The sequence below is a fragment of the Caloenas nicobarica genome, chromosome Z (genome assembly GCF_036013445.1).
Source record: "Caloenas nicobarica isolate bCalNic1 chromosome Z, bCalNic1.hap1, whole genome shotgun sequence".
In the NCBI taxonomy this organism is placed as follows: domain Eukaryota; kingdom Metazoa; phylum Chordata; class Aves; order Columbiformes; family Columbidae; genus Caloenas; species Caloenas nicobarica.
This window is the reverse complement of record NC_088284.1, coordinates 58,074,577-58,101,647: the sequence shown is the minus strand read 5'-3', so window position 1 is coordinate 58,101,647 and position 27,071 is coordinate 58,074,577. Positions and strand designations below refer to the sequence as shown.

Here is a 27,071-nt window from a genome sequence, read left to right as displayed (position 1 = left end):
TTATTTCACTATAGAGCTCTGAAAACATTACCCCAGCTGACAAATACTCTATTTCCATAGAAACTTGCATGCGTGCCTATTTTTCTTTTCCTGAATGTCCTGACAGAGTTGTTCCATTTGATACTAAGTAACCATTGTGATTGTAATCTGTTTACTGTGATGATTATTGTTATCATTATTATTGCTTTAGGTAATTCTAGGAATTCTACTTCCTCCTTCAATCCTCAGCTTGGAGTTCAAGAACAAAGATGATATGCCTTACATGTCCCAGGCCAACGAGATCCATCTCCAAGAGAAGGAGCCAGAGGAACCAGAGAAGCCAGTGAAAGAAAAAGAGGAAGAGGACATGGAACTCACTGTAAGTGCTGAAAATAAGTTGCCGGCCTCGGGGCTGTCAATTTGCTGTTCCCACCTCTGTGGGCATTGCAGGCTGAATTTAGCAGATGATAGGATAGCATTCCTAACAGTCCCCTCTCCTTGATGGGATTCAAACCAGACATGTCGGCATAATTGTGTCTCGATGTTGCAGCAGTGCATGGTGATGCTGAAGCACCATGTTGTGATGTAATATCCTCATATTTTGATTCAATATGATGCCACATTGTCTGAAATAAATTCATGAGATTTCGGGACTGAAAGCACTCAGCCATGATATATGAGCGAGCCTCTCTGGCAGAAAAGAGGGTTGCTAAGTCTTCCTTTGGATGGAAATGCCCAAAGATTCGTAGAAGCTGGAGGTTTTTTCTCTTTTGGTTAATTTCATTAGAGGGCCAGTAAGTGTGCAAACAGGCAAGAAAAGTAATTAAAACATTTTTCAAAATTCTTTGTGAATTTGTGGTTATTGCCTCTCACACATACACACGAGTTTTTAATCCACTGAAGATATTCGCAAGCAGCTAGACAGCTCAGCCCTTACTAAGAGCTTCTGCCTCTCAGCAGAACTGTGTAACAATGAACTTGTCTTATTAGTAACATAGCCTTAGAGGAATAATTTACACCACAGAGAGAATCAAATACCTAAAGCCCTAAAAATTATCCAAGTAACCTATTTCAAATCTCTTGTTCTTGGGCTTTTTTGACACTTTTTAATTTGGGCAGTTATCACTTGAGCTATCAGACCTGCCTTAGCTTAGTTTGGTTTGCTTTGGTTTGGGTTTGATTGTGGCATCTTTGAAAGGCTTAAAACTCAACCCCAGTTGGTCAAGGTCAGGATAGAGGCATAGAAGTAATTTTCCTGGTTATTTTTTTTTTTTTTTTTAAATAAAGGGAAAAAAAAAAGAAAAACCCAGACTGTTTCCCACAGGCAAACAGCAGGAGCTGCCCACAGGACCCCGTCTGCAGGCAGGCAGAAGGACCTGCCTACAGGACCCAATATGCAGGCAAGCCGAAGGAGCAGCCCACAAGACCCACCTACAGGACCCGTTTGCAGGCAAGAACCTGGCCATTGGGAAGGACCAGAAGCCAGAATAGCAGCAATGGGCCGTTCTCTGCTCATTAGCTATTAGTTGCAGTTTACTGTCTCTGGCTTCTGATCCACTTATGAAGTGCCTATTCTAATCAAATAAGCACTTCACAAGCTGCCTTTTTCTTGGCAAAGGGGAGAAATTTGGGAAGGAAGTGATTTCCATCTCTCTGAAGTTATCCCAGATCCTGGTTTCTTGTCTACAATACTGTTTCCTTTTTACCTTTTGACTCCTACTACAAGATAGTCATGTGCTGAACTGGATTTGCTTTTCCAAATGAGTCTTAGATGTTCCCTCCCTTCTCCCTTCCATGTGCTGGCAGTCCTATTGCTCTTTCCTGTCATTAACTCTGCTCTTAACTCCCTCAAATACGATGCATCATTCTAGTGAAGTTTCAGACACTTACAGCATTTTCTATAAAATAAGAACTGCTTCTGTGGAGTCCAGCAAGTTTAGAAATTATATATTGGGTACACTACTACTGACTTAATATTTCTGCTTATAATCTGTCCTGTGCTTTAGGATTTCTAACACAGCTTCTTCAGTCAGGTGCCCTTCAGAGGTAAGGAGAGATGACTGGCTAGCAAAGAGGCCTTTACATATATTTCTATGGTTAGATGCCATAGCCAGTTATATTTAGTCACATTCAGACACCATGTCAGGGGGAGTGTTCCTACCTGACATGTTTTAAATATAAGAAAATATTTTATATTGAAGTTTTGCATTGTTCTGACCTCAGTCAAATGGTCTGGCATAAGTTAGGTCAAGTCTCTTCTCCACTGCTGTGAGGATGCCTGCAAGACTGTTTGGGAAGTGACTTAGGGAAGTTTCCCTTGAACCACACTTATATGAAGGATTCCTTATTCATAGTTCATTAAGATTAATAGTTTATTGTGATGTACTATCACAAATGTGATATCGCAAATCAGTTGCTGAACTTCAGCTCAATAGATCAGTCACTCACACTAACCATAGCTTGCAACTGTTGTATTCAAAATGACCTGCATATTTTTCTCCACATTTTTTCCTTTCAGGACAAACAAATACATTTTTTTAGTGATTGCTATGATTTTCTTTTATTCACTTACTTCATTGACACATGGTGTTTAAAATATTTTCAAAATCTTTCCATTTTATGAGTTTCTGAGCTTTGTTCAGCTTAAAGTTTAAACAAACAAAACTGATGAACTAAAAATCATTTTGGTCACCTCAAAAGTCCATTTGTGGCAAATAAGGTATCATCAATCAGTCTGCGTAATTCTATTTCTAATCTTTCCCAATGAATACTTTTCAAGTCTCTGTATTCCTATAATATTGCACCCATATGCATTTTTATAAAAGTACTGCTAAGATAAAGAGATCGCTTCTAGTCAAGGTCTGTTCATTGATTTCTAATGAAGTCATGTGTGCCCTGAACTGCTAAGCCCAGGTGACTGATAGGCCAAAACAGTAAGTTTCTTCCTCTGGACTGCGCTTGTGCAGAGTGGATGAGGTACAGGGCCACAGTGATTTTTGTGCTGTGTTACACCTCCTTTGCACAGAATAGTGTGATCACGCAGACTGCAGCAACAGTGAAGTAAGTGTCCACACGGGTGCATCTGCATGCATGTATTGGTTTTATGCTTCTCTCAAAGGATCTGGTGGGTAGCTGAACACTGGCATATACTATAAAGTTGTAGTATTTATTCACTGTAAACTACTTGTTACCGACACCTGCTTTTAAATTTATAACAGATATATGATAGCACTTGACACACATTTCTTTAACACCTACATGCCTGGCAACAGACTTTCCTTATAGCAGCTACTCACAAAAACATGCTCAAATACTGCTCTCATCACCACTCTCCCAGCACCAAGGAATTTACCTCAATTTATGTGTGGAGCTGCCAGTCATTAATCTTGAATGTTAGACACAGAGGAGTAGAAGGGCATTAAAGTCTAAAGGCTAGGGACACTTTGTATTTGTACAATGTCCTGACCAGAGTCTTAATTAGTTCCTTATTTTTAGGCCAGTTAGAAACCGCAGCAGTCTACCCTCCTTCCAAAATAACACTGATTCTAGAAGCCATAACTAGGAACTTATCCTTATTCAGTGCCTTATTGTTTAGGTGTTAGAGTTCCCCAGTAAATGGTCTTATTTTAGAATGCAGAATAGCTCATCTAAGTCCTTTAAAAGATGTTTCATTTGTTGTTTTGCTCATTTCATTCTAATTTTCCACATAAAATAGGAAGTGTGGACTTCCATGGTCATCACTAAGAGTCTGAGTTAGGACTTTTCAGCAGCAGCAAAGCTGGTAGTGTTGTCCTCTGGACTCACACTGTGTTGTCTGTCTCCATGGCAAGAACTAACCAAATATTATCTCACTAAAAATACAGTTCTTAAGGAAGATAGGAAAGGTTGAAGACCAGTGTTCTTGTGCTCCTGGACCACCTCACCCACCCTTTTTGGGGATGGTGTTCGCAGCATCTCACATGTCAGCAGTGAGGCACTCCTTCAGCCTATCTAGAAAACAGCGGTGGGAGACAGTGCCAGCCAGGCAGAAGTGCTGGCCTACTCCCTGTGTCTCTCTGAGGGTTTTGGAAATCACCCACACCACCACCACACAACTGCCCTGGCACCCTCTGTGTCCTTCGCCATGCTCAGCAGCCAGGGTGATGGAACTCCTGGTGATTTAGCCCTGTTCCTCTGTATTCACCTTAAAAAAACCACTGAACACATGAAAAATCTAATTTTATATACCTGTAACTCAAAGACATTGAACCTTTTTTCCCACCAGTGTTTCAAGGCAGAGAATGGTCCGTCTAGAACAACTACCATGGAGGCAGCGTTTCCATATGTAGTGTAGGATACAGTGGCATGTGCAGACAGAGGTATGGTATATCCAACCAGCTAGGCACCATTTTCACACCTGTTCTGTGTGAATACAGGGTAATTCTATAGGTAGCATGTAGATTTCACTAAGGATAAAATTTGAAGAGCCTGTGATAATTCTAGCAGGACTGAAATTCCTGTTATTTAAAGTATACTATCTTTATAAATATTTATATTTATAGGATCATTAATGCAAAAATGCACAACCCAAAACTGTCCTGGTTCCCTATCAGTGAACCATCCTCAGTTGCATAAAACAAAATCTGTGCCCCTCCTGCCCAAAAAAATAAAAACCAACACCACCATCACCAAAACCAAACCAAACCAAAACAAAACAAAACAAAACAAAAACACACCAAAACAAAAAAAATCCTGATTTTTAAAATCTCCATGTAAAACTATGCACACATCAATCCCCTCAGGCTAAAATGATGCAGTTGTACCATGCTTTACAATGTAGCTGAGCTGCTGTCAGGCTTACCTTGCATGACTCATGGTGAATCACGGACTAAATTGTGTATTAGGGAAAGAGATGCCACCCACACAGAGCAGTGTCTTGAGTTACTCCCACCCTAGTGCTTCCCCCTCCAAGTGATAACACATTTGTTCACATTCAGCATTGCAGCTGTTCTGTTAACACAGTCACTTAGGTTATTTCTGTATGTTTCTAATGGGGAGGCTTTTCAATTTGTTAATACTGTGATATAATTAACAGTCAGGGACATCAGATCAGATCTAATCCCCAGCCATTTCAGAGCAATTCCCCATCTGTAGCATGGGGGAGGGTAGAGGGTAGTATCATATGATACAATTAATTCAAAAATAATAATAACAAGATAAAATTACAGTATCATTATGAACAAAAAAGCAATAGCAAACAGGAAATCAGCATCCATGAGCTAAAGTGTAAGTCTGGGTACTGAAAGAACTTCATCCTAAAAACATCCACAACTTGCTGATTCCAGTGAGAGCTAAGTGTGTCTCAAAATTAGTAAATTTATAAAATTGTGACAGATTTAAACCCTGTAAAATAATCCCTTTCACCAATGCACGGCACTACTCATTTGTTAAAGCTGTCAGCATTCATTTTCACTCTGCTGCAAAATTTTCGAGCACCAGAGGCCAGTAGAGACAAGGCTGTGGGAAAAGCTACAGAAAACTCTGTATCACCAGGTGCCATATTTCCCCAAAAGGGCATCAGCAAACAGAGAGAAGCAAATGAGTACCTTCTTGGGCTATAATTTTCCCAAAGCACTTCAGATCATATTTCACTTCTTTTTTCCCAAATAAACAATCCCTGATGTGGATCAAGGAATCACTTTTGTTTTGTAGACTTCAGATAATGATACCTGGGGTTCTGTGAAGGCTGTATAATCTCTGCTACTATAAATATATTCAGTAAGCCTCGTGTTCTTGCAGACTATGTGCTTATCTAGTAAGAACCCTTTTCCTCTGCTTAACAGCCACTTCATTTTTTTCCTTTTTTATGAAACTCTTGATGGACTTTTAAGGGGTTTTATGTGCTCTGTGAGAATCAACAGGAGGTATATTTAATTTTTTAATATACATTGTTTTATCTACATTTATGACAATGAACTTAGAAATCTGCAGGCATAAAAAGGTAAAGGAAATAGGTCCCTTCATCAAAGCTGGCTGCAGTTTTAAGAGTATCTCAGCAGGCTAGTTTCAGTGCAGTGAACTTGTGTCCTGAATCTTTGTTCTGTTTTGTTAAAAATGTGCAGGGCAACATCTGTGCATAGTCAAAGTCAAGAATGTAAGGCACTGTGTGGAAAGTAATAACACCGGAGGAAAAAACTACCTGCATAAATGAAATGAAAGAGGAGCATTAGGCAGGAATGATCTAGAATGATACACAGTCATAATAATGTTACAAATATCTACACTAACTGAAACAACAACAAAAAAATTGTCATCGGTTTATCATTACAAATTACTATTTTACAGGACCAAAGACTTACATGAATCGCTGCACATGAGGCCTAGAAAAGGGAAGAAAAGGGAAGATTGTGATTCATACTTTTAAATATGTGAGAAGTGTATCTTCTGTTCCTGCAGGGCCCTAAAACCAGATCAAATAGCTCACCTGAAGCTGATTCACTAAGTATGTGCTGAACATCCGGTTGAATTAGGGAGCACAAAGATAGATAGAGGAAGGACCTCTTTATTGAAAGACAATATGTCTGGCATCTAATTGTTCTCTTTAGAGGCTTAGTTTTCCATGTTTTTTAAGTTGCGGATGCGAACAATGATAACATTTTTCAGGGATGGTGAAAGTTTGCTTCAGTTAACATAAAAGTATGAAAGTAAGAAGCATTTAAATAAAATAATCATCTTGCAATCCCTGCATACTTAGGTAGGACAGTGGCATCTCAATTCTTGCAATTGCTTTAATGTACAGGAGTGCTACAATCTATAGGTGCTGCCACAAGCCAAATAGTAGGAACTTGTTCAAGGCACAGTGACCTGAAATCCACTCTTAGTCTACCATTCACAAAAGAATTGTTTCAGAAAGAACATTTAATAGATCATGCTGTACACTAAATACAAAGGAATACTTTATTCTAAGCATTAACTTCAGTGAGTATATAGTTTAGTCACTCCTTCCACCTCTCTGCAACTGACCATGAAGTTAAGAGTAAACAAAATATTACCATATTTTGCCTGTTAGGTTTGCACTTACAGCTGAGGACTTCTTAAGTTTGTGTTTCTGGAGCTCAGCGTAGCTCTTCAGTGAGTCTGAATTGCAATGGTAAAAGTGGGATCAAGCCTAACGGAGGCAGTGCATGAGCAGTCTGGAATTTCATCATGGAAGAAACTACAATCATGTAGAAGGATCTTTCAATCCAAGGCCTTAATGCTGCAGTGAACTCCTCTACATCCTTGTGAAATTCACTGTGGGACAGATCCAGAGATCAACATAAAAAGAGTCACTGGCTTCATTGCTTCCAGTCCAGCAACTGCTAACTTATCTTTCCCCTGTTACTCTCTCTCAGTCTCAGCCTGATGAACTTCTCTATATTTAAAACCAAAACTTACCTGTTTTCTGTGTGCGTCTGTTTATTGTATAGAAGTACACCACAAAAAGCGGTTGTCAGGTAAAAATTTTGCTGTCCACACAGCAAAAAGGAGACATGTTCTCCACATCTTTTTTATTGTTCACCAGTCAAGGATTTCACACTGGTGCTGACAGTTGCTGCCAAAGCATTGCTTTTTTGGTTTACGAAGTAGTAAGCAGCAACTGCCATGCAAAAAAAGATAATCTGAGAACAAAGCATTTTACAGCTAGCTATGGTCACCTGGTTTTGCCTAAAGATGAGGAAATCAGAGAAGTTTTGAATAGCTTCCTTTTGAAATTTCAAAAAATACCTTAATTTGTCTTTCACAAGGAAAGAAACACAAGAATGTTCTTTCTTGTAGGCAATGCTTGGACGAGGGAATGGAGAATCCTCAAGAAAGAAAGAGGAAGAGGAAGTTCAGAGCAGTCACAGACTGATCCCTGTTGGAAGAAAGATTTATGAGTTCTACAATGCTCCCATTGTTAAATTTTGGTTTTACACAGTAAGAAATCTTTCCTGTTATATTACTACTGTATAGACAAATACCGAAATTGGATTAAGGTCATCTTGGGTATTTCATTGGAAGTTTGCATCTGCATGCATTGGAGGGCTCACCCATAAATAGTTTAATAAAAATCTTTTGTGGAGGTCAGCTAGCGCTTGCAAACTTGCCTAAGAATTTTAAAGACTATCATTTCATTCAGGAAGTTAATGGTTAAAATTTGATGGACTGTGTATGTTTTCCTTCAAAGTAGAAGATTGCTGCCATCAGTGTTCCCAGGAAATTCCCTGTAGGAGAATTCCCAATCAGAGAGTTCCCAATAGTAAGCCAAATGGGAGGCTGTGCTGGATGGGGATATTGAATCGTGTAATAATTTATGAAAAAAAAAAAGCAGATAGAGCACATCTTTTCTTGGAACATTTTTTCTTTGTTCTGTTTTGACTAGTCTGCAGAGTATCTCTCAGAGAAAGTGTTTGTGTAAGTATCCACAAGATAACGGAGTAGCAGCTAATGTACAATTTTCAGGGACAAATTATGTCAAATCATTATAATCTCCCTGTGTTATAAAGAAACAGACCTTGCGGGTGGAGCAGAAGAAAAAATATGTCATGTATTTTGACTAGAGTAAGTATCAAAGACTTCACAGGGTATTCTCACAGATAAATTAATAACTGCTATATTAAAGTTACTATGTGGATACAAAGCTTTTTGGCAATTAGTCCTCAGGAGCAGATATTAATTATTCATTATCAAGCTGGAAGCAGGGTTCGGAAAGGAGTCCTTTAGAGTATCACCTACATCAGGTGCTGATACTTTCATTCAAAACTTGGATAATGGAGTAGAGATTAACTATTAAATTTGCAAGTTGCCCTAGAATGTAGAAGGATGAGATCAAAAAGTAAAATGAACACGGAAAGTAATCATTTCAGTCGCCTTGTCTGGAATATTCTATTCCAGTTCAGCTTCTGCATCATATGACAAATATGGACTGGTTTGAAGGACACAAAATAACTTAAGGGGAAAGACTTAAGGAAGCGAGGTCATTTTCTCTGGGAAAAAAATAATTAAAAAAAAAAAGTCTGCAGAAGGAATGTAGTAGTCTTCAAATATTTGTAAATAGCTGCAGAGAGGAACAAAACAGAATGATCTCCAAATCCTTGCTGAATAGGACAAGAAATAATGGTTTAAATTGCAGCAAGGCAGTTCTAGGTAAGATGTTAGGAAACAGTTTTTAACTGCTCTGAGAGCTACTGTCATAAACTCTGTAAGGAGATGGTACATTTTCCATTATTAGTGATTTCTAAGTCTATCTTATCAAAACATATGTCCACTATGGTACACTGTAATTAGTCCTGCCTCAGCACGGTGGAATTGGCCAGATTATTTCAAGTGGTCCTTTCCAGGAATACTTGAAATCCATTTTCCATCATTCTGCAGAATGCACAGCAAACCACAAAGAATGTATCCTTCTGTAGATGACTTCTTACAAGAAAAATTGCCTTGCTCAGATCCAGGCGATAACGTCTAGAGACAGCAGGAACAACTCACATCAACAGAGACTAAACTGTGGTGAACAGCTTAGGCTGCAAATAACTCCAGCTTTGCAACTGGGAGTAACTAGTTGCTGAACTGTGTGGCCTTTGAACATTAATCAGGCCAATGAATCTGGAAACTGCTCAGCAGCAGCCTAATCTCATTATCAATTGCAATATGTATTTTGCATACCCAAAAAAGTCTTTACACTGTAAACAGAAAGAAGCATCCAGGCTCTTCCTGTTAGTTCAATTCTGAAATGGGAGAAAAAGATCAATATTGCATTTCCATTTAGACCTGTTCTTACAGTTTTATGTCCTGAGGCAGGTCTCAATCAAGGTCACTTACTAAAGCTGGCTCTTGATTACACTGAACTTGAAGAGCGAATTAAGGTGGATTCTGGCTGAAGTGCTTGACCAGTTGGGTATACTGAGAAACTCCTGGAGTCTAAAAGCAACACAACTCTCAGATGAGGGTTAAAATTGCAGTCTGTCACACTGTTTACAAGCGCAAAGGCAGAAGTATTAATCATAGATTTCAAAATAAATCCTCCAAATTTTACATTCTACAGTCCAAGATGCAAGAAAAGTGACTATACTTATGGCTTTGTATGCCCTTTAAAATCATCTGATTATTCTATATCTACCTACCAGCTATCACTCTATAGCTGTATCCACCTTCATTCTTAAAATACGCAAGAGTGGGTTAAATGTGGGGATGTTTGAGGAAGTAACATTGTGGCTCAGCAGATGAGCCAAAATAAACAGCTTTTTATCAGCCAAAAAATAGTTTCAGCATTTCTCTCTGAACATGCAATAGTTTCAAAAGTCAACTGTTCTGTTCTGTGGCTGTAGAAGTGAGGCTGACAGGCCTGTAGTTGCCAGGGTCAGACCTGTTGGCCTTCTTGTAGATTGGGACAACGTTTGCCAGCTTCCAGCCTTCCAGGACTCCTCCAGATTCCTAAGAGCAATGAAAAATCACAGAGAGAGGTCTTGCTGTGATGTCAGCCAGCTCTTTAAGCACCCTTGGGTGAATCCCATCAGACCCCATCGACCTGTAAGGATCTAGCTGGAGTAGCAAATCCCATACAAGTTCCAGATTGACTGGGAGTTTATCGTTCTCACACTCATGGTTTTCCAGCCCAGGGCTATGGAGGCCCCTGAGTCCATCATTGGTGTTGAAGGCTGAGGCAAAGAAAGCATTAAACATCTCAGCTTTGTCTATGTCCCTGTTAAGAACTTGACCATGCTCATCAAGTAATGGGCCAATGTTATTTCTAGTGTGCCTTTTGCCATTAATATATTTTCAAAAGCCTTTTTCATTGTCCTTCACAGTACTGGCCAGCTTCAATTCTAATTGAGCTTTATCAGCACAAATTTCCTCCCTACAGTGGTGAGCAGCATCCCCATAGTCCTTCCATGAAACCTGACCTTGCTTCCACTGACCATATAATTTCTTTTTTCGCTGTATTTCAAGAAGATCCCTGCTCAACCAAGCTGGCTTTTTGCCTCGCCTGCTAGATTTTCAGCATTTTGGAATTGCTTGATCCTGTGCTCTTAGTAGGTGGTACTTAAAAAGTGACCAGCACTGAGGGACCCAAACACCTTCAAAAGCTTCTTCCCAGGGAATCTTCCTAAGTAGTTCTCTGAGCAGCCTGAAGTCTGCTCTCCTCATATCCAGAGTTCAGGTCTTGCTGGCAGTTTTCCTCCCATCAGCGAAGATTTTAAACCTGACTGCTTCATGTTTGCTGTGGCCAAGGGACCCACCAGTCGCCACATCTCCCACAAGACCCTCTGTTAGTGAGAATCAAATCTAGGAAGGCACTTTTCCTGATCAGTTCCCTTAGTACCTGCACCAAGAAGTTATCATCCATATTTGGGTTGAAAAAAAAAAAACACCAAAACACCACACACACAACAAAACAAACAAACAACAACAACAACAACAACAAATAAAGGAAAAACCACACACATGAAAAAGAAGCAAAAGCCCCTAATTACACTGAGGGTCTTGTGGTTTCTGCGACCTGTGTGAACCATAGTACCCTTATTCTTTTGTCATACAAACTGCAAATGCTCACCAAAGGCTGCTGAATCAGACCAAATTTAAAAGATTTGCTGATAATTAATAATCAATAAGATCTAAGAGGCGAGGTATCAGGTGACAGTATCACCTCGCTTTTTGCACTGTAGTAGAAGGTGTTATTTCAGCTAGGGAGGTGTGTGTCCAGCTCTGCCGGCCCAGACAGAGTTTCTGCTGACTCAGCTCACACTCTAGACACTGACCTAAGTCAATATTGCTCTCAGTTTCCTTTAGGAGTGTTAAGGGAAGACCAGTCTCTAGACCTGGCAATCAATCATCACGCACAAACTGAAAGAAATGAGATAATTTCCTCCTCTGCTATATGTAGACAAGAAGCAGTGGTTCAGCTGGCTGTCATCTCTTTACTGATAGTTATGGCCAATGTAAAGAATTCTCTCAAGTGCCCTTCAAACAAGCAACTGGAAGAAAAGTCAGAACCCTGTGGCTTTTACACAGAGCAGAAGTGACGTTTTCTAACAAATACAACAGGACTACAAATCCTGTTCTGTGACGTGCTGAACACTGAAATAATCGTACCCAAAAGTCTCAACCCCCTCTGTGGTTGTTCCATCTTAAGTTTGACACCAAATACACGATAGTTGTGAGGAACATGCAGCTAAGAGAGAGAAAATGTGTTGAAATACAGATGCTTGGTATAAGCTTTCTGTCACAATGATGAAAATGTTAATGCACAGAACTGAATCATCTTTTCTCTGGTTTAAATTTGGCTTACGATGCATTTTCTTGTGGGGCTGCTGTTTCAAAGCTAAAGAAGACAGGCAGTTGGATTCTGGCCACCACAGACTCCAGCCACAGCCGTTCACCCTTGCTACAGCCCATTCTCCAGTGTGACACTTGGGTTTCTCCAAGTTTTATGAACTTGATGGTGCAGTTTACCTGTCTTTTTTTGAGTCACCATTTCATTATACTGAGCATGTAGAAAGAAAGGAAAAAGAAACTAAAAACATAACCCACTCTTTCCACTGTATCAAAAATTAGGCCAGAAGGTAGATATATTAGAGAATGAAAGGGAAAACAGTAATACATAAAAACTCGCAAAAAATATAAGGCAAATTAATGTCTGGCTGTGCCTGGCTACTTGCTGCAGCAATGTGAGTAGGAGGAGCAGTGTTTTGGGAAGGAATCACGGTGAGGGTTAGGTGAGCACTACGCTGGGTAAGAAGACCTCTAGCAACACCTACGACCTTTTGGGCTCCAGGCAAGGATTGTCCAAAAAGGATTTGGAATGTCAGAGTCAGCCTAGGCTAGGTGAACAGGGAGAAAAAACACAGGGGATGGGTGTTAGAAGCAGTTGAGGAAGAACTCTCTATATAGGTAACTTAGTTTGGTAGTTGGTATAGTGGTATCAGGGTTCCCATCACTGTGGTATGATCCAGGGGGACTGCATTAACACAGTTTTGTTGGAGAGGCAAATGTAGCTGGGTGAGAGGGTGTTCGTGTATGTATTTTGTAGATTCCACACTGTATGTGAGCTTTTTCGTATAACCCAGAATACTGTCTGATTTAACGCCAGTTACAGTCAAATTAGAAATATCAAATAATTCCTAAGAAACTGGCTCCATCATATAAATATAGTGACTATTGACACTAATTTTGTTTCTTTACAGCTGGCATATATAGGTTACTTGATGCTATTCAATTATATAGTGTTAGTGAAGATGGATCGCTGGCCATCTACACAGGAATGGATTGTCATCTCGTACATTTTCACTCTGGGAATAGAGAAGATGAGAGAGGTAAAATCATCCTAACCAAGAAAGACAGAATAAAAAAAGGCAAAAGTGTGGTTTTTTTCATTTTAATATCTGTTTTTATTCTTTTTCTCAGGATTATTTTTCATGAACAGGTTTACCATAGAATTGCTCTTTTGTTTTTTGGAGAAAAGCAGATGGATTGCTAAAAGCACAGCACTAAAAAATCTATCTTCCTCTATTTTAGAATCAAGAATCTCTCTCCAACAGAATTTCTCTATTCAGATTTCAGTGTGATGCACGTTTAATAGCATTCACAGGTATAGGACAGTATTCTGAAATCTTAAAGCTCAGCTATATTTCTTGAAATGTAGCCCAGCAACTGAAGAATGTTTCAGGGAGAGGGAAAGGAGATATGCTGTAACAAAATGGATATGGAGACATGGTGATAGAATGACAACCAAAAAGCCCATGTTCGAATCCCCACCCCAACTCAAATGAGTTCATTTAAAATTTACAGCTGTTCTGTCTGTCCAAATATCTTGAGCAAAGGCTTTAAACAAAACCAGACATAACTGGGGGGAAATTTAGATCCACGTTGCAGCACATTTCTAATAGTATTTCCCCCTTTTGATCTTGAAATTTCTTGCTAATTATGTCAAGCAATAGCATGCATCTCCTTGAAGATGCTAAAGCAGACACGTAGATCAGAAACAGAGCATTTAAGGTGGTGATCAGTCTACACACACAGTGAGGGTGACGTGCCACCCCCTACCCTTCATGGTCTCTCCCACTTGCAGCTACTGCTCTGTCCTTTGCACTTGGCCAAATGTGCATTTATTCCACAATGACACCAGAGGCCAAATTCAGCCCTGATGTGAGTGAGTGCGAGTCCTGTTGACCTCAGCTGAAACAGCACATTTGTACCCCTGGGCTGAATTTGTTACCATCTACATTTGTGTTTTGTACAGCTTTTGAGGACTAGACAAAAAAATGGTCTTGCAGCATCCACTTAGACGTCAAAGACATTTCAAACACTGTACAGTAAACTCTACATTACAAATAAAAAGAGCAGAGGGAATTACACTACTTCTGTGGCCTATAATGAGTGTACTTCACTAACCAAAAGAAAAACAGTGGCAGTAGCCACATGAGGACCCTGCAACACTGATGGAGACAAAGCACCGCTGGCTCAGTAGGTGGGAGGCTGCTGGCAGGAATTGTGTGTGCCATGTTTGTCTGATCATTCACCCCAAATCGTCCTTTCCACAAAAGTTTATCAAGAACATTTGTCAGAATGGATTTCTAAGCAGATGCTGAGATTGTTCACAGAAGATCAGCTTAAAATTCATTCTGAAAATGAATTATAAGAAAATTGTAAGAATGTTGTTCATCTTTTTAAGGAACTGTGTGAGTCTGCTCAAATGTTCTCAGGCTAAATATAGAAAATTGAAACAAACAGCTTGTTAAATCACTAAAAGCTAGGACATTTTCACAGAAATCACTTGAGGAATAGTTTCAACAGTAATTTGGGAAAAAAATCAGGTCTCCAAAATGATCTTGCAAATAGAATGACAATAAATTCGTAAGGTAAGATTAATTATTTTTCTGAATTATATTCTCAGCTGTCGAACTTAATTTCCAAAAACAGGTCCACGTAGTAGCTAGTATCTCTCTGGATTAAATGCTAAACCCAGATCTTTATGGTTATTAATTATTTATTGAGAGGTTGACACACATTTTAGAATACTTTTCTTTACATTTACAGCTTCTTTAAATGAGAATTTTCTAAATAAATATATTTCTGTATTTCTCCCTCCATTCCAAGAATCCTAGTAGGGTCAATAAATTTGAAAACCAGAAAGGTATACATATATCTCTTCTGATTTTGTGGGGACTTTAGAGCATGTGAGGTTTTAATCCTTCTTCTTTTAAGTATCTTGCACATAGATATGGGCTGATAGTGGTTGAAAGGGAAGATTTCTCAAAAAAAAAAAATCATAGAGTACATGAGACATATATATGTGACAGGAGTCTATCAGCTTTGCTTTTGGCCTGTGTGGCATGTATCTGTTTACTATAGATTTCTTCAAGCTTAAATTAAGACAACTCAGCTCCTTTCCTCTCCATGTCCTCTGTCCTACAGATATTGATGTCAGAGCCTGGGAAACTGTTACAGAAAGTGAAAGTTTGGCTCCAGGAGTACTGGAATGTTACTGATCTCATAGCCATCCTCCTGTTCTCTGTTGGGATGGTGCTCCGTCTGCAAGACCTACCACTTCGGAGCGATGGCCGGGTGATATACTGTGTTAACATAATTTACTGGTATATACGGTTATTAGACATCTTCGGAGTAAACAAGTATTTGGGACCATATGTTATGATGATTGGGAAAATGGTAAGAGAATTTAGTGTACTCCTTCAGTGTTTTGCCAGCATGTTCTTGACTTGATATCTTTGGCTAATGACATCACTGAAGATTTATCTGTATTTGTTTTTACACATTAGTATTTTCATGTAAGCTAGAAATCAGTGCCTTATTGAATCAAAACCCTAGAACTGAGGATTAGACTCTCCCTGTTCTGTTAGATGATGTATTGCTTGTCTTTTTCTGAGATCTCTCTTCAAGAGCAAAGCCATCCATCCTACAGCTCTGTGCCTCATTTGCAGAAAATACAAAGGATGCTAATTCTCAACTAGTTCTGAAGGAGGCTGGTTTAAGTACAGAGGTGGAAACAGTCAACACTTCTTGCTGGAGGTTACTGTAAAAGGACAGCAGGATAAGAGAAAGGACCAAAAACCAAAGGGAAAATACTGTTTCTCTCCTGCCCCACGTGGACTGTGTCCTTCCGCCAGAGGATCTGGTGGTCACTAGGTCTTATACAATACACAGTATATAAAATTCCTAAAAAACAACTACCCTCCTACTCTCTTGTATTTTTCACAGGTGTCACGCACAGAAAGTTTCAGAGCTGTGGTGCTAGCAAAGGCAGTCTGAAAACCAGTTCAGTAATAAACAAATTGGCCATGAATTACATGCTTCTATTATAGTAGCCAGTGTTATGGATGACTGATAGGAGCCCAGCTTCACCAATAGTATAAACAGTGGTTTAGTTTTCTCCTGGGGTCAACACAGAAAGGAAGTGGTTGAAATCAGCAAAATAATACAATTTCCATTCCTTTGTCATCCTCACATGTGTACAACATATCAAGCCTCACTCTACTTTCTGTGGAAAACAAATACAGGAAAATCACTGCCCTCTGTAGGCTCAGCACCCACTCAGAAGGTGTAGAATTTAGCTACCAGAGTACTCTGAATGTGCGGGCAACTGTTAAAGGACGGAAGCTCTTTTATTTTGTCCCTTCCTGTTATTTGATTTTCATACCTCAGCCAACTTTCCACGCACTCAGCAACTCTGACACATCCACTTTGCCCACACATTCAATGCCCAACTGGTTTGAGTTACACAATTTTGCCTGTCACATCTATTTTCTGGCCAACTTATTCCCCTATGCAGTGGCCAGCCCATTTATATCATGCACAGACTTCCCTGGGAGTTGCACCTGCTTGCTCCAGGCTGCAATGGGCTCCCTTGTGTATTTTTGTTTAAATCACATGTCCATTTATGTCCTTGGGTTTTGTCTTTTCCACTCCATGGCCTTGCAAGTACCATTGAGTACTATGGAGAACATCAAACTGGTTATACATATTTTTACAGAGTAAGCACATCACAGCTACTGAGTTCCTCCACAGATCAAATTTAATGCCTGAGCTTTTATCTTGAGCTTCTATTGCAAGTTTTAGACTTAGAAGGAAAAAGATTACTCTTTCCATCTTTCCAATGGTAAGGAATTTTCCCTTCACCTACCTCTACATTCTATCCAGCAAAACAGCTGTAATAGGTTTTACCTCTGAGCACTGTGAACAAATATGCAAGTGAAATTAAGCAAGGGTTTGAGCATTTCAAGAGCAATGGGCTAACGCAAAGGTGAAGATAGGAGGAGGAAGCTGAATGGCCACGTTTATTATTATTTACTAATTTCAGTAACAGGATATGCTTATTGTAATGTGCTTTTCTGATCTCTGCACAGTGATAGATTTACTCCCCTCTTATTTGAGAATGAAAAGAAATCACTGTGCATGTCAAGAGAGTCAGAGGTAAATCAGTTCCCTCCTGTGTGGGAATGTCTACATTTTATTAGCTTGTCTGCAAATAAAAAAGGGGAAATTGAGATGGCTTTTTTATAAAACTGCACCAACAGTTCCTTGTTTTGTCACTTTTTTAAAACAGGTGACTAATGAGTTCTTCGGAACGGCTGAAATAGCCATTGCCTTGTTGAAACAACAATTGTAGTTTGACCCTACAGGCCAAAGGGCTTGATACAATGCCCATTAGAGTCAGTGGAAACTCGCCAGTGTATTTCACTGGATTTCAGACAAGCTACTGAGGTTTTAGAAAGATACCCGGTTGAAGGAGGGAAAAGCTAATATGCAGCTTTAATAGAGAATAGCACTGAAAATTGTATTTCTTGCAACATGAGATCAAACCTGATTGTCTTACATTGCCACCAACTACTTATTATGTTTATTTGCTTGCATGACATTTTAAAATCAATATTCTGTTACATCATATCATGTTAAATATTTCTACCTGAAACAAAGTTTCATCAGAGAAGAAAGGAGGAACCAGGTTTCATCTCCAAATTCCTTCCTTAAAAGCAGCAAGAACTAAATGTAATTATGTAGCTTTCCCATTTCAGGATGGTCTCTGAGGTACAATGAACTGGAATTTCTTTTCCATCAGGTTTTCTTGAGAAATTAATGCTCTGAATAACATAGGAATGTTGGTGATTTACTTGTCTGGTTTTTTTTATTCTTTAAGGCATTTGTTTTCCCCTCTCACACCCCCAGGGTTTTTTTCTTTCTTTCCTGCATTTTTTATTGACCTGAAGAATTTTGTTTTCCCCTGCTTTTTTTTTTTTTTTTTCTCAGTTGTACCAGTTCCTTCTTTCCAGCTCCTTGAGTCTCTCCTAGCAGAGCCCTGCCCTACAGGCGCACTACTATCCTTTTCTGTTTGCTCTTTTCTCTGTTAGATACTTTCCCAGTGTTACTTTGACCTCAGGCCTCTCTCCTTGTGCTTAAAACTGAAGAAGCCCCATAGCAGTAGCAGATCTATCTGCTGCAAATGAGTTCCCTCTTCCATCAGCTCTTGTCATGAGCAACCCTGCTCTCGAGCTGCAGCAGGTCCCCCATGGAGCGATAAGGCCACTGGTTGAGATGCAGGTTGGTTGCACAACTGCCTCTCAGGTAAGGCAGAAGGCAGCTGAGCCAGAAAATGCAGAGACTGAAGGGATTGAAGCTCACAAGCTTTAAAGGCATTAAGATTTGGCCAGAGACACATACAAAGCTGGCAATAACAGCTCTGTCGTAACCAGTCTTAAAACTAAAGATCTATAAGTAAACCTGTAACTAAAGGTTTTAAAGGGATCTTACCAGGAACCTCACAGGAATTCCGTTTTTTTCACATTCACTTTGGGTTATAAACCATCTCTGCTGTACTTGATTGATGCCCATTGCTCTGCTTTCTGGAGGGTCTTTTCCAGCACAGCTTCTCTTCTAATCTTCAGCTTCTATTCAGCACCTCCTAGGATTGCTGTCCCACTTTTTCCAGGAACATTTTGAATGGCTAGGCATTGTTTGCAAGCACTGATTAAATGTGTGCATATGCTAATGAGGCCTTCAACAATGGAGAAGAATAGAGCGTGTAGTCTGCATTTTTTTTTTAAATATGGCCTTTGTTGGACTCCCCCACTAAGCTGATTTCTAGTCCAGCCACTGTCACAGCTTTCATTTCTCACTGGTTAACACCATGGTGTCCCTTATGTTGCCATAACAGGCTGTTCTGCCACCCGCTACTCCTTATGTTTGATGCAGCTTCTTTCCTTTGCTCCAAGACAATGACTACCAATGAATAAAATAATCCATGTCAGCCCTTTTGTTTTGGTACAGTTGCCACTAGGTGCCTATAAACAATACATCATCTCATGGCCCTTGCCAGACCAGGCTGCTGATTCCAGTGAACCTGTATTCTTGTTCAGGCAACTGGTGTGACCAGATGGTATCTTGTATTTTCAAGCCTATTCATAACATGTAAATTGTTCTTAAAAGCAACACTGGGTAAAACCAAGGACACAATAATACCACTTCATTTATTTGAAAATGAAACTTATGTGTAAAACTGAGAATGGCTTTTCAAAATTTGTTTTTCAAAATTCTGTTTCTAAGATTTACAAACTTTTTTTTCAGCATATAGTAATAGGAATATGTACAAATAAGTTCCTCTAATTCTTGTTCCTTCTCTCTCTTTCTTTTGCTATTGTTACTTTCAGATGATAGACATGATGTACTTTGTCATCATCATGCTGGTGGTTCTGATGAGCTTTGGCGTCGCAAGACAGGCTATTCTCTTCCCCAATGAGGAGCCTTCATGGAAGCTGGCAAAAAACATTTTTTACATGCCTTATTGGATGATCTATGGGGAAGTGTTTGCAGACCAGATAGACCGTAAGCAAGTTTATGATTCTCATACTCCAAAGTCAGGTATCCAACTTTGATCAGATGATGTCTTATTAGATCATGTGTGTGTTCTCAATAAATGGCTCAAGATAGAGGAACTCATTCATCACAGAGAATGGTCACAAAAACACTTTTTAAGCTAATACTGGGCAGTCAGTTTCAGAACATTCTTCTGGCATCACTTCACAATTATTTAACCAGAAATCTGTAATGCTAACTGTAATGCTAAATTATTTTGCATACATGTAATGTTTTAAATGGTTCTATTTTACCATTTGGGTGACAGGGATACCCTCCCAGGTATCCACCATGAGTCCATTGGTATACCTGGGACATAAAACTCACTTCTTTTTTTCTCATCCATTGGTTTGATTTTAGACCTAAATACTGTTTACCTAACTTCATACTGAGCATCAAGTCTAATACTACTGGGTTAGAACTCGGCTCCTGCACTTCATGAGGCTCTAATCCAGTGTGTTTCCTTTTGTCTCTTACCTACTATTACCTACTCACTGTCACTACCTTTACTCTAAACCATGTGATACAATTATTTTGGGACAGTAGATCCATTATTATAATTTTGGTTTGTTTCTTCATGGAAAAGCAAGACTGTGCTTACGTCAGGGCAAATGGAATGAAAGCCAGTATTTCGTATCCTGTCTCCTCAGGGTTCATTTGGCTGGTGATCAGCAAAATACTGGTTTTCTATTTAAATTAAACCTCCTGGTGCCACCCAGTGCATTATGCCAAAGGAGAGGGGTGGTCATGAGAAATGATGTAACAGATGCACAAACTAAGAAGCACAAACAATGTATCTTTAGCAAACACTGACACCCAACTGATGTTCATCATTCCTACTTAAATATGTGTAAGCCTTGGCAGAATTTAGAAGTGAGTATATCTTCCAGTGGCAGATGGCATCCATTAAAGCTCTGTTTAGGATATTCCTTTTTATCCTATGTACCACATTAAGAAAGGCAGTGTTTTCATAATTCATCTTCTGCTTGTTCAGTATTGACCAAGTTTGAACGGCAAAAATATGTTGATTTTTTTTTCCTGAGCTGGTTAAGGAAATAAATTTCTCTATATCACCAATAATCCCTCCAACTTAATGGAGTATCCAGTGGGCAGAGGTAGACATATCACATGGCAGATATTTCAGCAGTTCCATGTTCATTTTTTCTCCCTGGTTAGCACACAATCATTACTGTGGATACAGATGAAACCTCTTTTTTATGTTTACTTCCCTGCTTTGTTTTCAGAGGCAGCATGGCATGCAAGCAAGTAAACAAAACCCTAGAATCACAAAGTTTCTCACTGAGTTTAGCTTTTCACCTGACTCCCTCATTTTTATCCTTTTTCCTTTCCTTTTCTTTCAAAAAAATCATTTCATTCCAAAGGCATAATAGCTGGGGATATAAAACTTCATCTTGCTCTAAATGCACCGTAGAGGGATAAAGGTTTATCCCATTAAACTATGACTTCATTCCACAAGCAGAATTCTACCTGTCCCTCTACAAGTGGCCATTTATTGATGTTGTACTAAAAAACTACCATAGTGCAACAAACATGACAATTGGCTGAATAAAAAGTTCTTGGTATTTTTTTTAATGAAGTGCTGATTATAGTTTAGAACCCCTAAACCTGAGAAACTGAAGTGTGTTTGAATGAAGGGTGTTTTTTAAATATGAAAAGAGGGTGGCAGGCTCCATACCCTTGCAGAAGGATTTAGGGATAGTCTTGTGTGTTATTCAGATGCCCAACATTTAAACCGTGAAAAAAGACACAGTAATTACTTCAGAGGCTTAGAGGAAGCAAAATTCCTGATGGTTTCTACTCCAGCTGTAAGTGTAGAGATGTTGTTTTTCTGTCTCTGTGAAGGAAACTAGGAGTTGCAGCAAAAGTGGTGATGCCAAAATGAAAAGCAGCACTTAGTTCTTCCTTCCTGAGAGACAGATGATGCAGGGAATTAGAATCTGCCACTCTTTCAGCACAAAATATGTGCAATATGTCAGGTCTATCTGAGGCTCGGTTGTCTCAAAAATGTTACCTCTGGAGTAGACTGAGAGCGTGAGCAAATGATTGATTGGTGATGTTGTTATACAATCAAAGTGACCTGATTGGCACTCAAAAGGTTTTACTAGTATACTTAGATTTTTTTCACTATTTGGAAATTTGTTGTTTTATCTATTTTCTGAGTTGTTCTAAGCTAAATCAGCCACTGTATTCATGTTAGAGTACTACAATGTTTGTACTTTCTCAAATAAGATACACATGTTCTAAGATTGTTATGCTACATCTAAACTGCAACTGAACTTTATAACTTTGAACAGATTTTTTAAATTACTATTATTTTAGCAAACCAAAAGGGTTTCTTTGTGGCTTTCTTTGTATTTTGGTTTTTAATATTGCAACATTATTTGCAAGTTTGGGATTCAACAAAAGTGCTCATCTTGGAAATGTAAACACATTTGAGCCACACTCCAGGAGATTATCCTAATGTCTGAGAAATGTACAAAAAAAAAAAAAAAAGTGTGCTACTCTAAAATTGCTAACATACTTTTTAAAAAAATTTATTTTATTTTCTGTTGATTTGTGAAGCATGCCATTAAGGCTGACCAGATACAATGTCTGGATCCATCTCATCAGCTGGCAGCCTGTCCATCCAGTGGGTCTGCTCTGATTTTTAGCTCAGCACACTGCACTGTTAAAACACTAGCTAAATACATCACTCTAAAATAATGCATGTCATATACATTTACATTTTTAAGCCATAATTTCTATATTAATTTCATTTTTTAAACACATATGTCAACTGGAGTGTGCATTAATGTCCTGTTGGCATGTGATCTCATCTTCAACTCAAAAGTGGGGACAGAACTATATCCTCACTTCTGGGAGTATGAGTACACTATTCAATGGTGTGGTTTATTATCAGTGATGTACATAATTACCACATTCCTACAAATTCCTGACTAGCAACCAATTGTAAAGGGGGGAAAAAAAATAAAACACAAAGTAAATATTTTAGAACTGTGTTCAAATTTTCAGGTAAATTCAACAAAAAGAGCAAAACCAATGCCCAAGTAGGTCCTCTCAGGCTGACAGCTTATCACATTCACGTTAGCTGGGGGAGGAAGGGGAACCTGGGTCAGGGAACCAGTGATGGTGATATGTAACTGTCTCAATTTTAGGCTGCCTTTCCTAATCCAGCTGAGTCTTGTGCTGCCCAGTGACACCCACAGGGCATCAGTGAGCCACTTAACTACTTCAGAGAATGCCCATCCATAAGGAAATCCGCAAACACTGTAAAAATCTCTCCCTCCATTTCCCTCACTTGCTTTGGCACTATTGCTGGCAATTTTAGCCAAAAAATTCACAACACAGTTGTCACATGCAAAGAACTTTGTTTTCACCTTACCAGACCTACCTGGCCCTCCAGAATACTATGGATACAGAAGTATGTAAGAAATGCTGAAGAGGAAAGGATTATCCTGGAAGTGAGTTTGCTTGGCAAAAAATCTAGATAGGTGGCATAAATGGGAACTTGAGAAATGGCAGTCACCTATAGAAAATCATCTTCAGACCTCACATTTTCCTATGATCAGAAGGCAAAGCAACTGAGAGTGCTGTTAGCCGACATGGGTTTGGGTTTTTTGGTTTGGGCTGTTTTTCAGATTTGCCTGGTGTCTCACATGTCAGATTTGCATCTGGATTTTCTTTCCAGCTGACAGTATTTCCAAGTGCCATCTGGAATCTGAAGATCGGTCTGAGTTGTGTTTTTTCCCTGTGCCAAGTCCCCTATTGGAAAAACCTACATAGTTTCAGAGAAAAAGATGGAACCTCCTTCTCTTTCACTTGTATTGGAGGAATACCAAGTAACCAGAATGCAGTTGTTTCAGAAGATGAAAGACAATTATACACAGGTTTTAACTATCCAATGAACTTAAGAGGAAAGTATAATTACTACAAAGGCTTTTTAAAATTATTTAAATTTCTCAGTCTGTTAGATTTATTTATTTTTAAAGTTCTTGAAGATTTCTTAGTATAAATGAAAATTTTATACTAATTCATACTTTTCATGTCTCTGTAGAGGCTTCCTGTAAGGGCTGTTATTTGTGTGGATCATTCAGGAATTAGAACAAACAGAGCAGCATAAAAAGCATACGTATGCTTTTTTTTTTTTTTTTTTTAAATCTGTGTTGCAGCTCTGCAGCACAGGTAATATTTTCAGCATTGTTAGATAAAAGCAGAGGATAAAATTTGTGCACAGCCTACACACCGGTTTGAAAGACTCTCTGGCCTTAGTTGCAGTAGTATTCCCCTTCCTAGCTCTCCTCTGAGGTTGTCTCTTGCGTTCCATTTGGTTGGATATTTTTAATGTGAGGGGAAGGAGGAGGGAGAAAGCACTAGAGAGAAAAAGAACAATAAAGTGATTTACTATAAATTATGATTAAAATACCAGCAGATTGGAGAGACTCTTCAAAGTCATTTTTAATGTGGCTGAGGTCAAGAAGCAACACGTAAGGTCACAATGCTGTAGTTAAAGTAACTTTTTTTAAGTAATGAGACACTGTTCAATTCCCTGGATATTTCTGATGATGAACAGAGCAGTAGCATGAGATTCAGAGTTCCCAGAGTTTAGTATTTTCTCTGTCAGTGAAGGAGTGGTCAGGCCTAGGCAGCTCGCTTAGCCTTTTTCCAATATTTACCAGCCTGGCAAGCTGGTGAGGTTGCTTAGGCATTTGCTTAAAAAAATTATGCAATGCTTCCACATCATTTGGGTTCAGAGCAAAAGAAAATTGAAAGGTGCCTATATACTCATAATCGGGGTGATGAAAGCACATTTAAAATGTCCAGACTTGAATTTAAAAAAAAAAAAAGTTGGTTTGTTAGTTAATACACACTTATTGGTTTCTCTGTTCTTTAGAATTGTGATCATATGAACCCATTCCACAGTTTCTTGTGATTTCAAACAAATCAACCGGTATTGTAAGTCTGGTATCCATTTTTACATAAGAAGTTTTCATCAAACATAAACAGCTATTTGGTAACAAAGCTGTTCAATTATGTACATTCCTCTCGCCATTATTTCCCACAACTGCTCTGGCAGGGTGCAGCTGGGGGAAGAGTCACGACACAGAAATTTGCAAACGTTTTCTCCCAAGCCCTCTGCCCAATACACAGTAAAAATGAGCAGTGCCGGTGTCATGACAGTAATCACAGCCGGGAAAGAAATTCTTCTCAAGTTTCGCCACCGCTTTAGGCCTGAAACACACAGAGCTGTGGGTTACTGCTCTTTGCAACTATTTGCTGGCCAGGAAAGAGGAAAGGTTAGGTATGTAACAGGAAAGGCCCACATAGGAAACTGTAAATGTGAGCCAGGAAGGAAAAATGAGCACAGGAGGAGACTGTGAAAAAGGAAACAAGAGTTGCAAAAAATACGTACATCCGGAGATGTCTGAAGGCAATATTTGACAACTGAGTGAAGTTAATGCATGTAATTGAAATTAAAACTCCAGACGTATTATTTTCTGAAGACTGAGCTCAGGACTTCATGTCTGACCTTTATCCAATGGCCTGTAGGTATCAGATTGATTGGGATTTTCAGTTACCTGAAATAGTTATACTAATAGAATTCACTTCAGCAAAACATTTCATTAGAATTAAGTACTCATGTATTTTTTGTTAAAGCGGGTCTGTAATGTAAAAAGATGAGCATGTTTTCACACGTTAAAATTGTGCTTTGAAAAAGTTCTCACAATACACTACTGCACACACTACAAACATTACTGCATTTTGCCAAACATAATTAAAATGGTCAAACCATGTTGCAAGCAAAAAGCAGGTGGGGATCCCTCAGAGATGAGGCACAACACTCACCAAGTGAAAGATTTGGCTTTATGTAAAGTGTAGAGTTACCATGGTGGGAGCCCCAGGACACTGACACTGAGCAAATGGGGACCTGTGCAGTGGAGCCCTGCTCGGGAGAGAAGCTCAAGGGAAAGCACTGCAGGGCTGGATAATAAAACTTGTGCTGATTGACAGATCGTGCATATGCAATGTCCTGTTTTGCTCATTAGAGAACTCGCAAGTGTAACGCAGGTATTATTGTCCAAATTCTGAGATCTGCAGCTGGCCGTCATGTTGGTGCCTGTGCAGGGGTTTGTGCAGACGGGGAGGAAGCGAACTGTGTCAGGTTATCGTAACAAGGAGATAAAATACGTGCTTCAGATGAGGGCAGCAAACTGTCGTGGGTTACCATGACAAGCCTTCTCGAACCCGACAAACAGAATTCTAATTTCTTAAATGTAAATAGGTCAGTGTGCCCTGGCAGCCAAGAGGGCCGACCGTGTCCTGGGTGCATCCAGCACAGCGTTGCCAGCCAGGCAGGGAGGTGACTGTCCCGCTCTGCTCTGCACTGGTGCGGCCTCACCTGCAGCACCGTGTGCAGTTCTGGGCAACACAGGATAAAAAGGAGATAAAGCTGCTGGAGAGTGTCCAGAAGAGGGCTATGAAGTTGGTGAAGGGTTTGGAGGGGAAGCCGTATGAAGAACGGTTATGAGTCACTTGGTTTGTTCAGCCTGGAGGAGACTGAGAGGAGACCTCATGGCAGCTCCAGCTTCCTCACAAGGGGAGCCAGAGGGGTAGGCGCCGAACTCTTCTCTTTGTCGACCAACGACAGAACCTGAGGAAGTGGCAGGAAGATGTGCCAGGGGAGGTTTAGGTTGGACATGAGGAAAAGGTTCTTCCCCCAGAGGGTGGTGGACACTGGAACAGGCTCCCCAGGGAGGTGTCACGGCCCCAAGCCTGACAGTGTTCAAGAAGAGACTGGACAAGGCCTCAGACACACGGTGTGAGCTGTGGGGTTGTCCTGTGCAGGGACAGGAGTTGGACTCTGATCCTGGTGGGTCCCTTCCAACTCAGGACATTCTGTGATTCTGTGATCTCAAAAGAATATTAATGCTACTTTTAGCACCCTTCCAGAGTTCTCTGTCCTTTTCCACAGAGAGAGATATTTCTGTTTCTGGTTTCCTGGCAGTAATTACTTTAAACAAACAGTTTATTTAATATTGGGGAAAAAATAATTTACAATTAATGTTATAGTTTAAAGATGGAAGAGTATGTTCAGTTATGTGTAGTGGAACGAAGGCTTCTGTATTTTGGACACGCATCCTACATATTCTCACGTAGATGAAGATGTGAACATTAAGTGGTGGCTTAGTTCTCCATTAAGTAAGGCATGAGAT

General features: G+C 39.6%; 1 protein-coding gene across 1 annotated transcript in view; it reads left to right on the top strand.

Annotated features, from left to right (window-relative positions):
• Positions 1 to 27,071, top strand: part of TRPM3 (transient receptor potential cation channel subfamily M member 3) — a 290,416-nt gene that overhangs the window by 249,281 nt on the left and 14,064 nt on the right. Inside the window, 5 exon segments of the mRNA XM_065657683.1 lie at positions 191 to 358; positions 7,777 to 7,917; positions 13,161 to 13,289; positions 15,391 to 15,642; positions 19,635 to 19,809. Coding sequence (XP_065513755.1) covers positions 191 to 358; positions 7,777 to 7,917; positions 13,161 to 13,289; positions 15,391 to 15,642; positions 19,635 to 19,809 — 865 coding nt within the window.